General features: G+C 40.8%; 2 protein-coding genes across 6 annotated transcripts in view; one reads left to right on the top strand and one right to left on the bottom strand.

The window, feature by feature from the left end:
• The window catches only part of FBXL13 (F-box and leucine rich repeat protein 13), a 205,949-nt gene that overhangs the window by 89,208 nt on the left and 102,830 nt on the right, over positions 1 to 13,911 (bottom strand). For all 4 annotated transcript variants that reach the window (XM_015538250.2, XM_042964988.1, XM_042964976.1 and 1 more), the window contains one exon: positions 1,290 to 1,342. In XM_015538250.2, coding sequence (XP_015393736.2) covers positions 1,290 to 1,342 — 53 coding nt within the window. The remainder of the gene's footprint in view (positions 1 to 1,289; positions 1,343 to 13,911) is intronic.
• LRRC17 (leucine rich repeat containing 17) overlaps positions 1 to 13,911 on the top strand; it is a 48,694-nt gene that overhangs the window by 29,297 nt on the left and 5,486 nt on the right. For both annotated transcript variants that reach the window (XM_042965003.1, XM_007083927.3), the window contains exon 2: positions 4,113 to 5,019. In XM_042965003.1, the coding sequence (XP_042820937.1) occupies positions 4,248 to 5,019 (772 nt within the window). In that variant the 5' untranslated portion in view covers positions 4,113 to 4,247. The remainder of the gene's footprint in view (positions 1 to 4,112; positions 5,020 to 13,911) is intronic.

The raw sequence follows: 13,911 nt of genomic DNA, 5'->3' as shown, positions 1-13,911 counted from the left end.
CCCACTGTTCTTTCTGGAGATTCTTTGCTATTTCTTCTCTGTCTACTTCTAAAAGTCAGCAACGCCCCAAGTTTTACTCCTAAATCATCTTCTCATGCCTTCTTTCTCTCTCTAGGCTGACCATATTCACTTTTGTGATGTTAACTAAGCATACGAACATGTCAACCCAAGATGGAATCTCAAGTTCTGTGCCATGTTGTCCATTACCTGCTAGGTGACTCCATACAACTCCATTCATTAAACAAATGTATAGAGTGTTTACCATGCCAAGATCTGTGCTATGTGCTATGACTACCACAAAAAATAAGACACATCTCCTGTGCTTTGGGCCCCTTAGGCTACTGAAGGAGGCAGAAACACTGTGATTAGGGCTACTTATTAGAGTAGCAGAGGAGTAGAGGAGTAGAGTTGCAGAGGAGCTGCAACGAACCCAGCCCTGGGAGTCAGTGATGTCTTGATAAAGCAAGCAGTACCGAAAGTAGGCCTTCAAGCCTGACAAAGAGGATAACAACACCTGAGGACAAAGCGAAAGGGCATTCCATGCCAAGAGCACAGGCTGAGCAAAAGTGAAACAGCAAAGAGCAGCTTGGCTCATGCAGCAAAGAAAGCATAGCAGTGCATGGTTGCTGCAGCTTAATGTGAATGCGGGGATCGGAGTAAGATGAGGCTGGAAAAGGAGGCAAAGCCAAGAGTACAGAGGGAGTTTGAGGTAGAGTAATGTTAAAGAGCTTTGACTTTATCAACAGTGTAGGTGACGAATGTGTGTATAAATTATGGAAAATGGGAGTGAAATAATCAGATCTTCCTTTTAGAAAGTGTATGTGCTCACAGGGTGGAAGACAGATTGCATGTGAAAGAAAAGCTTGGAAAGAAGGTCAGGAAGGAGCTGCCCTGGGTTACATGTTCATTTCTGTCTTCTTTGGCACACACCTGATAGCCGTGAAGACCACTAAAATGAGCCTGTTGTCTCTACTGGGACCCAGTTTCTTCTGTCTCAGACACACATGGCCTTAAATATAAATATAGTTCATTTTTATGTAATTGTTGAATAGTTTCCACTTTCCAGAGACTCCAACCTTGGGCATATAGCTACAGGATGAATAATAAATAGCATTATACAAATGGGATAACATTTCTTGCCAATGTTTAACATAGTTTGCTTTTTTTACACATTTGATCCTAAATGAGCAGACAGGCATGCATTTTGGCAAAATCTCTGTGTATTGGCACTCCAATATAGCAAGTCTGAATCTATATAAATAACAGTAAAATAAACTTCATATACTCACTGTGAGTGTTGGGCAGTCAGAGACATTCAGCTCTTGCAAATTTCTACAGAGGCCTAAATCAAACAAGTTAAACATTACTAAACAACATAGTACAAATGTTTAAACTTAAATTTTTTCCATCCTACATTCAATGCAATGTATTCATTAGAAAACAAAAATCTTGGCATGTACCTTGTTCTAAGTATATGGTTCCTTTTCCCAGAAAATCGATTCCTTCTGGCTTTAAAATTAAAATATATACACATGTTTATTATTGCTTGAGGATTACAGAAGGAAGGGGAAAAAAGAAAAGTACTACTCTGGGAAAAACAGTATATACTTAGAGCTTGGAAGAAAACCAACCTGCTTATTTTGTGGCATGGCTTTTTGCTCATTTTGGGGATTTTGTTTTCTTTTATTATTTTATTGTAAAATTTTTCAAACACAGAAAAGTGGAAAGACTTGAAGATTTGTACAATGAATATACCCATTACCAAGATTCTATTTCTATTGCATGATATTTGTGTTATCACTTCTTCACCTACATATCCATCTTTCTATCTTTCAATCCATCTTATTTTTTATGCATTTTGAAGGAAGCTATAGGCATAAGGACACATCCCCCTCCTACCTCAGCATGCATATTGTAAATAATTCAGCATGCGTAATAATTAATAAAATGTTTAGGATTTGTTTAGATTAGATCTACATACAATTTATAATGAATTGCAGAGAAATGGAGGACCAGAAAGGCCAAGTGTCTGATTTGCTCTAGGACCAGGGGCAACTGTACAGCTTACGGTGTCGCAGGGAAGAGGACACATGTCCACAAAGAGCTGGGTGGCAAAGTGTTCTACAGTCAGCACTCTGGGGCTAGACCGACAGAAAGTACAACTCCAAATCTGAGACAGAAAACAAGCATCTAGGGGAGAGGACACAAAACAGTAAAGGAGAGGAACACTTGAGGCAAAGAGGGGAAAGTCATTCTAGGTGGAGGAGACCCTCATCGAGCAGGAAAACTCCAAATATCCTGGCATCCACACTGCTACAATGAATAGAAAACACATCTGCTGCTCATAACCACTTAGCCCCACAATAATAACAACAGAAATGTTATTAATTATAAATCGATTTTGAACATTTCTTCCTTTGCCAAGAATGGACTGTGTCCTAAGTAATGAATGCAAACCAAAACCACTTTCAGAATTTAAAAGTGAAAATAATTCTTTAAAATATACAGATCTTGGAAGTCATCAGTAATACTCGTTAAGGAAGAAAATAGATTCCCCAAACAATGCAATAACTAAATTTATGATATTAATATTTTTAGAGAATACTTACCTGAGAGTAAGTCATGCATTTAACAAATATTATCAAGAACCTGTTACGTGGGGGCACCTGGGTGGCTCAGTCAGTTAAGTGACTGACTTCGGCTCAGGTCATGATCTCATGGTTTGTGGGTTCGAGCCCCGTTCGGCTCTGTGCTGACAACTCAGAGCCTGGAACCTACTTTGGATTCTGTGTCTCCCTCTCTCCATGCCCCTTCCCCTCCCCCACTCACACTCTGTCTCTCCCTCTCTCTCAAAAATAAAATAAAACATTTTTAAAAAATTAAGAAAAAACAAAGAACCTGTTATATGCCAGAAACTCTACAGGTGCTAGAAGTACAGCAAGTGAACAAAACAGACAAAGGTCCCTGCCTTTAGGGAGTTCACATCCTCACTGGGGGAGACTGACAGTAAACACAAGAAGTAAAATATCTACTTTGACAGGTGGTGATTAGTGCTGTGGAGAAAAATAAAACAAAAAAGAACATAGAGAGTGGCTAGCAAGTGGGAAGAGATGCCACTTGACACAGAGTGGTCATAGAAGGCTTTGCTCAGGTGACATTTGAACCAAGATGTGCAAGACTTGCCAAGGACAGTGCTGTTTACTTTGAGCATTTCTGTATCTCACATTCAATATGGTTGGTGATTGGGAGACAGTACAGGAAAGAAAAAACAAGCTCAGGAGAACAGCTGTTGGGGACCTACTTTTTTTTTTTTGCCCATCTCAAGGCTGATGGAAGTATCCCTTTCATTTCTTGAATCTGATGTGCTGATACATTACATGTTTCAGTTTTCATAACGCTAAGCCCTGAACAGTAGAGTACTTCTCCTGGACCAGGTACTGTGAAGTGTCTTACGTGCATGAGCCCGTTGCATTCTCCTAGCAATACGACGAGGTATCCTCAGCCCCATTTTTTTTTAAGTTTGTTTATTTATTTTGAGATAGAGAGTGTGAGCAGGGGAGGGGCAGAGAGAGAATCCCAAGCAGGCTCCACACCACCAGCAGTGAAAAGCTCGATGTGGGGCTCGAACTCACGAACCATGAGATCATGACCTGAGCCAAAATCAACAGAGGTGTAACTGACTGAACCACCCAGGCACCCTACATCAGCCCCATTTTACAGATTCTGAAGTTGAGGTTAAATAACTAGCCTGACGTCATATAGTTAAGCAAGCAGGAGAGTCTTCATTGAAACTCAGGGGCCAAACCCTTGGCCACTAAACCAGACAAGTGGGAGGGTGCACTCACCACTGTTCAGGATGTTCCTTTATTAATTGCAATGTCTTTGCTTAAGAGAAAAACAAAAAATTTATTGTGGTGATCATTTCACAATATATACAAATATTGAGTCATTATGTCACACACCTGGAACAAATATAATGTTATATGTCATTTATACCGCAATAAAAAATATATATATAAAGAAAATGAATGTTTTTTAAAAAGCTGCTACTATCTGTTAATAACACAATGTTCACAGTGGTTCTTCAGAGATGTTTTTCTCTTGCAACCTAGGGACTCCATCTAACCTCAGCTGGGTCTCATCGTTCCGAATTGCATTAGTTAAGATTACCCAAGCTTGCATTTCAAAGGAATACTTTCATCGTTCCCTCTGCCACCCCAAGTAATTGGGGCCAGCTGGATGTCAGGATGCGCGTGGTTACGGTGGTAATTCTGCTCTTCTTTTGTAAAGCCGCGGAGCTCCGCAAGGCCAGCCCTGGGGGCTCGAGAAGCCGAATGAATCATGGCCGGGCGGGTGGGAGCAGGAGAGGCTCCAACCCCGTCAAACGCTACGCGCCAGGCCTCCCCTGCGAAGTGTACACGTATCTTCACGAGAAGTACTTAGATTGTCAAGAAAGAAAACTAGTTTACGTGCTGCCTGACTGGCCTCAGGATTTGCTGCATATGCTGTTAGCAAGGAACAAGATCCGCATACTGAAGAACAAGATGTTCTCCAAGTTTAAGAGGCTGAAAAGCCTGGATCTGCAGCAGAACGAGATCTCCAAAATTGAGAGTGAGGCTTTCTTTGGTTTAAATAAACTTACTACTCTCCTCCTGCAGCACAACCAAATCAAAGTCTTGACAGAGGAAGTGTTCATTTATACGCCTCTCCTGAGCTACCTGCGTCTCTATGACAACCCCTGGCACTGTACTTGTGAGATGGAAACGCTTATTTCAATGTTGCAGATTCCAAGAAACCGGAATTTGGGGAACTATGCCAAGTGCGAAAGGCCACAAGATCTAAAAAACAAAAAGCTGCGGCAGTTAAAATCTGAACAGTTATGCAATGAAGAAGAAAGGGAACAATTAGACCCGAAACCCCAAGTGTCAGGGAGACCCCCAGTCATCAAGCCCGAGGTGGACTCGACTCTTTGCTACAATTACGTGTTTCCCATACAAACGCTGGACTGCAAACAGAAAGGTTTGTAAGTTTCTTAGTTTTTCATTTTCGTGGACGATTAAAAATGCTCTGAATCTTATCACCCTCCCTACACTCCACCGTGCCTTGGGATTTCTGGTGTCACTTCCACCAGAAATCTTTTCCCGGTGACAATGGAATTTACTGCAAGCTTTTCTAGGGTTCGGACTCAACACGGTTGGGGTTTTGGGGGACAGTAGAGGAGGGTAGGAGGTATGCTCAGGAAGAGCAGCCAGTTGGGCACTACTCTTGTTTGCTAATAAAACCTGTGGCTGTCAAGAATCCCCTTTATCTTAAATCACAATGTGGTATAATTTAGGCAGACCAGTGGGTATAAAGACAAGTCCAAATGCTGTCTATATAATGTGACTTAAAGCGAAAACATAGTGTGCGTCTGTGGGGAAATTACCTCCAGGAAAATCATGTGTGGAAGGGAACAGGTGAGAACACTGTGAGAGGGAGGCTATGTGGGATGTAATGGCGCGTCTGTACTTCTCAGAATTTGGCCTCAAGGTTTTTTGTTTGTTTTGAGAGAGAGAAAGAGAGAATCCCAAGCAGGCTCCATACTCAGTGCAGAGCCCAATGTGGGGCTCGATTCCATGACCCTGGGATCACAACCTGAGCCATAATCAAGGAGTCAGATACTCAACTGACTGAGCCACCCAAGCACCCCTGGTCTCAATGCTTGCTAAATGCTTGCTAACATCCTATATCTTCATTGTTCCCAAGTTCCCCAAAATAAAACCTAAAAGTATTGAAAGAACTAAGCTGAAAATATTTAATCCAAGAAGTATGAAGCTAAGAAAAGCTTTCCAGAATATTACCTACTTCCTGAAAAATCACTGCTGAGTTTTACATCCCACACAGTTTTGGTGTGGTGCTGCATGGGGCACATACAGGATTAATTCATGAAATAGGAAAGTGGGAAACTTTAGTAATGCTCTTGACAGGTTAGTGAAGACATTCTCAAAGTGTGGTCTGGGAACTGCTAGTCTACCCAAGGATAACCAGCCACAGGACAGTGTCTGTTTCATTTCTGGCATGGATTAATGACTTATTTGCAAAATTCAGTTAAAGCTAGATGTCACAGGATCAGGGTCACATCAAAGCAGGATGTCATTCCTTCCACTTATTTTAGGAGGTTTTGCTTTGTCTTGTTTCTTTAAGAACAGAAAGAGAAGGTTAAAAGCAACATAGAGACCCTGACTCCTTTCCAGGGAACCAGAAGCAGGAATGTGTTGACACTGAAGAGGCAGGCAACCTGAACCAGGAGAAAATTTGTTCATTTATCAGCCAAGAAGTGCACAAGCCTTGCCTCTCTGTCCCAGACTCCATAAGTGGCACCTGGTGAGAGCAAAGCACAGCCATGTGACGTGGAAAGTTTTGCTTACTACAACACCCTGTGAGACGTGTATAATTTGGTGCCATAGTAGAACAATTACAGTGTCATGACCAGGGAGATGCCATGCCAGGATCCTCTGAACTGGAGAGCAACTGTTCATTAATTGAAAACCTATTCTCCAGGCACTCCACACACATGTTCTGCATAGCTTCCAGTAAGGTAGCACTATCCCCATTTACAGCTGGGAAAAATGAAGCTTAGCGAGGTTCAGTGACTTGGTTGAGGTCTCACAGGTAAGCAGCAAAGCCAAGGTTTGAAGGTTGGTCTGCCTGATCATGCCATCTTCTTTGATCACATTCAAGCAAACAGCTGCCTGACCAATGGAAAGATTAAAGAATTCTAGAAAAGTCAGTATATGCAGTTTCTCTGCAGCCAGATTGGGTGAAATGTCCCTGACCTTGTTACAGTGACTACTTAGTTTTCATGCTGAAGAACATGTCTTATTAGCAATGCCTTTGTGATGCTTAGATTAAAAACTTAAATTACAGGGGTGCCTGGGTGGCTCAGTCGGTAGAGCGTCTGACTTCGGCTCAGGTCATGATCTCACGGTTTGTGAGTTCGATCCCCGGGTCAGGCTCTGTGCTGACAGCATGGAGCCTGCTTGGGTTTCTCTGTCTTCCTCTCTCTCTCTTTCTCTCTCTCTCTCTTTAATAAGCATTAAAAAAAAAATAGACCCGGGGCCCCTAGATGGCTCAGTCAGTTAAGCTTCTGACTTCAGCTCAGGTTATGATCTCACTATTCATGAGTTTGATCCCTGTGTCAGGCTCTGTGCTGAGAGTTTGGAGCCTGGAGCCTGCTTCGGATTCTGTGTCTCCCTCTTTCTGCCCCTCCCCTGGTCGTGCTCTGTGTCTCTCTCTCTCTCAAAACTAAAAAAGCATTAAATTTTTTTTTAAACTTAAATTACATATTTAAAAAACTAACACAAAGCTACTAATCCTAGACTTGGGTTAGAAAAATTACTTGATAAAGCTGAGGCTCTCCCCTCAAGCTAAAGATAATTTGCACTTGTTGCATCAGGTGATCAAGTTAAGTATGCACAGTTAAGTTCATTGATTATCTGAGAAAAATGCCATCGACACAAAATCAAAGACTTCTACAGCTAGACTGCACTGTAATTTAAGAATAGATAACGTGTTAGGAAATATCTGCCATTTTTACTGCTTTACTGCTCTTGGGCCATTCAACCCCCCCACAATGAGCCTATTTCTGCCTTTGTCTTTTTTCCCATGATATTTTTGTCTCATTTTCTTTTGGCAAACATCAACTTATAAAAGCAGAAGTATTTTCTGTTTTCTTTCCTCAACTTATTGTTGTCTAAACACGACCTTCCAGATATGCCCCGTAAACTCATCCCCCTTGTGTTAAAATACACCTATTTACTGGAAACAATACACACTATATATATAATGATACTGACTCATACATGAAAGGACAATTCAAGTTCCTCCAAACGTTAATGACTACACAAAGGAGAGCATATGCCATTTATATTACAAAATGAAGGGCAATTTTGTCTTTTAATATCATACATATAAATTGCCTTCACTATTATTGATATAAATTTATGAATCAGTTGATAGTTTATTTTTTGTAAAAGCCATGGTCTTGTCTCTGACACCCCCTGTACTCTCAGGTACTGCCTGGAACAGGGCTATGCGCTTTAGACTGATGATAATAACTGTGCTGCCTTCTTTGCTCTTGCAAAGGCAGTAATTTAAGCAACCTTTAAAAATAAAAATACATAGAATTAAAAATCATGGCTAGAATTCAAGTATGACAATCTGTATTTAATCTGTAATTTTCCTTATTCCATTCTATAAATAGATAACAAATGTCAAATACTAAGAATGTTCAGCAATTCATCTCTAGCTCCCTGCCAAAGAGTAGTAATACTTTTGCTTATGCTCTACGTGTTAGATACTATGTAGAATCTAAAGAAGCCCAAAACATGCTGTCCAAGGTGGAACCAGCAGTGGTGTTAGTGAATAAAAGCTGTCTGCTAAAGGCTCTGTGTGCCTAAGACATAGCGGTTTACATGCATTACGTAATTTACTATTCATCCTTCAAAGAGCACTATTACTACCCTCACAAAGGAGGAACCTGAGGTGTAGAGAAGGTAAGTTGCCCTTCTAAGGTCCCACAGGCAGTCCCAAGCCATTGACCACCATGCAATGTCATCTCTTCCTTCATGATTCCAGGTACATCAACCAAGAAAAATGTATAAAAGCTTTCTGGGTGCTTTCTCCCAGTACTCATTCTCCTCTTTTTTTTTTTTTAATTTTTAAAAAATGTTTATTTTTGAGAGAGAGGGACAGAGTGAGAGCGGGGAAGGGGTAGAGAGAGAGGGAGACACAGAATCTGAAGCAGGCTTCAGGCTCTGAGCTGTCAGCACAGAGCCCGATGTGGGGCTCAAACCCACACACCGTGAAATCATGATCTGAGCCAAAGTCAGACACTCAAGCAACTGAGCCACCCAGGCACCCCTACTGATTCTCCTCTTAGGCTCTGTATGATATACCATGTACATGAGCACACACAGAAAACCCAAATACAGATTACCCTAACTCAGAAGTTGTGCCTTTCCCAGCTGACAGATGATGAGTCAGATAGTGTGCATAGGGCACCTAATATGTGCCAGTTTGACCACACAGACCTCAAAAATCACTAATTTTGCTTTAAACGTTGGACAGCACGAAAAAGAAATAATAGCTTTATTCACTGGGGGACAGGCACTTTGCCAACAAAATGTAGTCTTCCAAAGGGAATAAATGTGAAATTAGTTGAAAGGCATGTTTATGCCACATTGAGGTAAATGTATTTGCCAAAAAGACATGAAAGAATTGAAAACTGCATTTTTAGCTTTATGTTTACCAGAATCATTTACAATTTCCAAGGATTCATTTTACTTCTGAGATTTGGACTGGGGGGTATTATGCAGGTAAGGTACTCTCAGCTGCCTTTGAAGTTAATTTCATTGCTAGTTTAACAATGATTAATAATTTTTTATTTGCAAAATCAGGGTTATTTATGCCTCTTTGCCTACTACCACCGAGCCTTCAGAGTAGTTCTGATATTACTGACAACTAAGATATTGCAATCCCACTAAGGGGCGCCTGGGAGCATAGTCAGTTGGGTGACCAACTCTTGATTTCAGCTCAGGTCATGATCTCACAGTTTGTGGGTTTGAACTCCAAATCAGACTCCACACTGACAGTGTGGAGCCTGCTTGGGATTCTATCTCTCCCTCTCTCTCTCTGTCCCTCCCAAACTTGTGTGTGCTTTCTCTAATTAATTAATTAATTAATTTAAAAAAGATAACCCACTAAATGGGAAATTACATGGAGAAATTTTCCCAGTTCACTCCTCAGACTCAGCAAATTTTGATTGGGGAATGGTAAGGTTTGTCAAGGGTGACGATAGAGTAGATGAGGTATGTTTTGAGTGTTTACCAAGAATTTTAGGTAGCAGCAAATAACAATGTGGTGCCTGGTCTAGAAATAGGGACATTGACCAAATTTGACTTGTGGCTATAATCTTTATCATTTTACATTATTTTACATCACTATTTGCAATTTTCATTCAAGTTTAAGATAAAAGAACTAAAGAATTGTTTTTACTCGTCAGTACAACAAATAAGATTTTTCCATGGTTTTTCTAAGCCATACTAGCAAAGGCTTTGGGTTGTATATCCTGGTTTACTTGTGGATCCTATTTTTACCCTATTTTTACTGCTGACAATGCCAAAGTTGGTTCTGCAATTCATAGTCCCTTTCTAGCATCCACAGGCCCTGTCATACTGCTTACACTGAGTTTCAGGGAGTTCTCATAAACTATTTTTTCTACCCATTTATTTGTGGTTTACCCACTTCAGCTTGTCCCACAGTGGTTGCTTGGGAGGTCTCTGTCATCCACCCCATGTCCAACCCAACAGATGTGGATTCAGCAAGCAAATCCTGATAAACAGCCTGCTTTCCAAAACCTAGGAGATACTGCCTGTGGTGGCAATGAAGATCTACAGTTCTTAATGGCCTTATAGGACCTTAATGAGGACTTGAGCTTTTATTCATAGTAAGATGGGAACATCTGGTGGATTAGAAGCCATCTGGGAAATTGACATGGTCGTATTTATGTTTTGACAGTTTAACATGGGCTTAGGACACTTTGGGGATAATCCAGACAAGAGCTGATGTTGACTTAGACCAATGTGGTAGCAATGGAGGAACTGAGAAGAGGTAGGATCTTGGGTATTTTGAAATAAAACTCTATTCTGCTTTTAAAATCTTGCTAAGAAGATGCCACAGCCATTTTCAATAATTATTCCAAACACTATAATGTCCACAAATTATTTCTTTGATTTGTCCTCCGTTGTCTCCATGGTTTTTAATTATTGCTGGGATCTCCATTTACTTGTTTAAATGTAGGACCCCAGAGAGAATATAGCTCTTCACTTGGGGTCTTGATGATCCTAAAGGGAGGAATACCTCACTGTTGGAACATTATAAGTTCAAGACTTAAAATCTTTCACCTTTCAATTATATTGGCAGACATAATTCTAAGTCAAACAGAATAGTGCCTTACCAAAAGACAAAAATAAGATCACTCCATATTTTTTTATTTTTATTAAAAAAAATTTTTTTTAGCATTTATTTACTTTGGAGAGAAAGAGAGAGACAGAGGCGTGAGCAGGAGAGGGGCAGAGAGAGGGAGACAGAGAATCCGAAGCAGGCTCCAGGCTCTGAGCTGTCAGCACAGAGCCCAATGCGGGGCTCAAACTCAGACCACGAGATCATGACCTGAGCTGAAGTCGGACACTTAATTGACTGAGCCACCCAGGTGCCCTGATCGCTCCATATTTTAAAAGGATTTTTATTACAAAAGTGCTCAGTATCCTGAAATCATCAAACTCAATGTTTCATGAGCTCTTATTTACAATGTATTATCTGTGATGAACTACCCCAATACTTAGTGGCTTGATACAACACACATTCATTATCTCACAGTTTCTGTGGGTCAGGAAACCAGACATGGCTCAGTTGAGTCCTCTGCTTGCAGATCCTTCACAAGGCGGCAATCAGTGTGTTCACCAGGACTCGCGTCTGTGGTGCCATCTGAAGACTCAACTGGGAAAGGCTCCTCTTCCAAGCTCATGTGGCCATTGGCAGAATTCAGTTCCTCAAGGGTTGTTGGACTGAGGACCTGAGTTCTTTGCTGGCTATTTGCCAGAGGCTACATTCCTTGCCACGTGGGCCTCTCCAAAATGACAGCTTACTTTATCAAAGTGATCAGAAGAGAATCTGCTGGCAAAATAAAAGTCATAATCTCTTGTAACCTGATTGTGGAAGTGGCATCCACTGACATTTGCTGCATTCTATTTTTGGAAGCAAGTCATGGGTTCAGGCCATATTCAAAGGAGGTGTTTACACAAGGGCATACGTATTAGTAGAGAAGAACATGGAGTGCCTTTTCAGAAGCTGTCTGATACATATCATTTGTTTAGGATATATTAGGCATCGTCCTAAGCCTCCACCATGAAGCTTCTATGGTGGGGAGGGGACAAAAATGAAAACAATCAGTAAAATGTATACTACATCTGATGGTGATAACTTACCATTGAGGAAAAGCAGGAGTATTTGTTATTGCTAAACTGAAAAGAGGAGACATCATTTTAAATACAGAGCTAGGAAGGTCTCATGGCCACCCAGTGTATTGACTCCCCCTCAGTTCCTCCCCCACTCCAACTTTACCCTGTGCCAGGCTTGAGGATTCAAAGGCAGATGGAACGGCATGAAAGAAACAGAAAACTACCAGGAGCAGAGTGGTTAGAAGCATATATTCTGAAGCTAGCATGTGTATTTAAATCCTAGGACTATAACAACAGGCAAATTGTGCCTCAGCTCCCTCATCTGTAAAATGAGAATAATCATACTTAGCCCATAGGGTTCTTGTCACTTAATACTTGTTAGAACATACAGAACACTTCCTGCACATAGATACCAAGATACTAAGATCCCATCGAGACGAGAAAGCAAATTTAACAGTAACAGGGATACTAAAGAAGGATTTACCAATTCCATTCCATTTAAGACCATGGATTTTGGGTTTTAAAGGGGAAAAAATAAACCTGAATCTTTATGAAAATAAATATACTATGGGCTAAGAAGTCATAAATACCAGAGTTTTGGGGTTTTGGTTTTTTTTGGGTTTTTTTTAGTATTTTGAAGAAATTGTCAGCAATTCAATTATCCTGTTCCAAAAATATTATCATGGATAAATGGATACCACCTTTTATAAGCTTATTTTCTGTACCCAATTCAACAAATTTTATTCACAAAGCCTTTGGGTCATGCTATTTCTCAGTTATCAGTTAATCTGGACATTTTATTACTTCTAGTTTTCTTTTGTGGAAACAGGCTTGTGTCTCTTCACAGTTCTCACTTGCCCTACTTAAAATTAAATAAAACCTCCTTAGACTATTTTTCCAATGATTAAGAGGGCAAATATTACACTAAAATATAAAATAACACTATATTTTTTTTATTTTTTTTTTTATTTTTTTTTTTAACGTTTATTTATTTTTGAGACAGAGAGAGACAGAGCATGAACGGGGGAGGGTCAGAGAGAGAGGGAGACACAGAATCTGAAACAGGCTCCGGGCTCCGAGCTGTCAGCACAGAGCCTGATGCGGGGCTCGAACTCACGGACCGCGAGATCGTGACCTGAGCCGAAGTCGGCTGCTCAACCGACTGAGCCACCCAGGCGCCCCAACACTATATTTTTTAGGAACTCCTGAGTGGCTCAGTCGATTAAGTGTCCAACTTTGGCTCAGGTCATGATCTCCTGGTTCATGGGTTCGAGCCCTGTGTCAGACTCTGCTGACAGCTCAAAACCTGGAACCTGCTTTGGATTCTGTCTCCCTCTTCCTCTGCCCCTCTTCTGCTCACGTTCTGTCTCTCTCTCTCTCTCCCATCCCCCCAAAATAAATAAACAAACATTAAAATATTTTTTAAAATAACACTATATTTTTTAAAGCATAATTTAAAGAGAAATGTAAATAGAGACAAATTAGGTGAACCTTGATTTCCTATTAACCTGTGAAAGATAACCTGGACTCCTCTTCCAGAGGCTTCTTCTCTAGTAGTAGTAACAGTAATAGTGTTGTTGTTCCTGAGGTGTCTGGGAGTCTAGGAGTGCTGGAATATAAACTAAGTCACAAGGATTCAGGGAATACATGCTGAGGAAGAAGCGGGGGCAGCAGGTCAGGACTACGCTTCCTCAAATTTTAGCATCCAGGGAAAGGAGCCATAAGATCAAGGTCAAAAGCTTTTTGTTAATTTTTTAAGGGTAGAGAGACCTGAGCACTTTTTGTTAGCAGAAAAAATCGAAGGAGAGGAATGAAATGAAAACACAACCCAGGGGCAGCAGTTAATAGTGAAAATTCCTTCCTTGAGCAGATGGGAAAGGATTGGAAGGGACACACATAGAGTGGTTTGATT

The sequence above is a fragment of the Panthera tigris genome, chromosome A2 (genome assembly GCF_018350195.1).
Source record: "Panthera tigris isolate Pti1 chromosome A2, P.tigris_Pti1_mat1.1, whole genome shotgun sequence".
Lineage (NCBI taxonomy): Eukaryota > Metazoa > Chordata > Mammalia > Carnivora > Felidae > Panthera > Panthera tigris.
Note: the sequence above shows the minus strand (reverse complement) of the source record. Positions and strands in the feature narration are given on the sequence as shown.